This window comes from Condylura cristata, unplaced genomic scaffold (genome assembly GCF_000260355.1).
Source record: "Condylura cristata isolate star-nosed mole 26May11 unplaced genomic scaffold, ConCri1.0 scaffold00060, whole genome shotgun sequence".
NCBI lineage: Eukaryota > Metazoa > Chordata > Mammalia > Eulipotyphla > Talpidae > Condylura > Condylura cristata.
Genome location: NW_004567161.1, coordinates 584,389 through 584,993, shown reverse-complemented (window position 1 = coordinate 584,993; position 605 = coordinate 584,389). Strand labels below are relative to the sequence as shown.

The following is a 605-nucleotide window of genomic DNA, read 5'->3' as shown; positions in this document are numbered from 1 at the left end:
CAGGGCGACACGGTGTCCAGGCGGGCGGCAGCAGGGCGCCGGCCAGGCCCGCTCCACCGACCACGTGGCCAGTCCGATGGCCGTGTGGCGCCCGGGAGGAAGTGGACGGCCGAGAGCTTCCTGACGAATCTCAAAACAGACCTTAGGGCTCCCTGAACCCCACCCGGGGGCACCTTCTGCCGCCACCACGACACGCCCCCGGGACAGCGGTGACTGGCGACGCCGGCACCCCAGGGCTGTCCGGGCTCGCCCAGGGGCCGGGCATCGGGGCTCAGCGCGGCCCTGGGGTCCCAGGCCGCCCGCCCGCCCGCCATGCCCGTCACGGCCCGTCACGGCCCTCGGTCCCAGGGTCCGCAGCGTGAGTCACTGGCCTGGCCGCCGGGGGCGGTGACTGGGTCTCTGGCGGGACTCGGCCTCTCGGGGCCATCACCGCCCGGGGGCTGGCTGCCCTCCTCCCTCCACAGCCTCGTCCCCGGAGGCCGGACCAGGGAGACCGCCGCCCGTCTGTTCAGCTGGCCACGGGCCGGCAAAGGTGACCAGTAACAGGCCCTCCCCTCGCGGGCCGCAGCGCACCGGTGACACCCCACCCAGAGACGGGCCCGGTG

The 605-nt window shown here is 75.4% G+C and overlaps 1 protein-coding gene across 1 annotated transcript in view; it reads right to left on the bottom strand.

The window, feature by feature from the left end:
- The window catches only part of RBFOX3 (RNA binding protein, fox-1 homolog (C. elegans) 3), a 35,323-nt gene extending 35,009 nt beyond the window's left edge, over positions 1–314 (bottom strand). The window contains exon 1 of the mRNA XM_012734573.1: positions 174–314. Coding sequence (XP_012590027.1) covers positions 174–314 — 141 coding nt within the window. The remainder of the gene's footprint in view (positions 1–173) is intronic.
- Between the last annotated feature and the right edge of the window lie 291 nt (positions 315–605).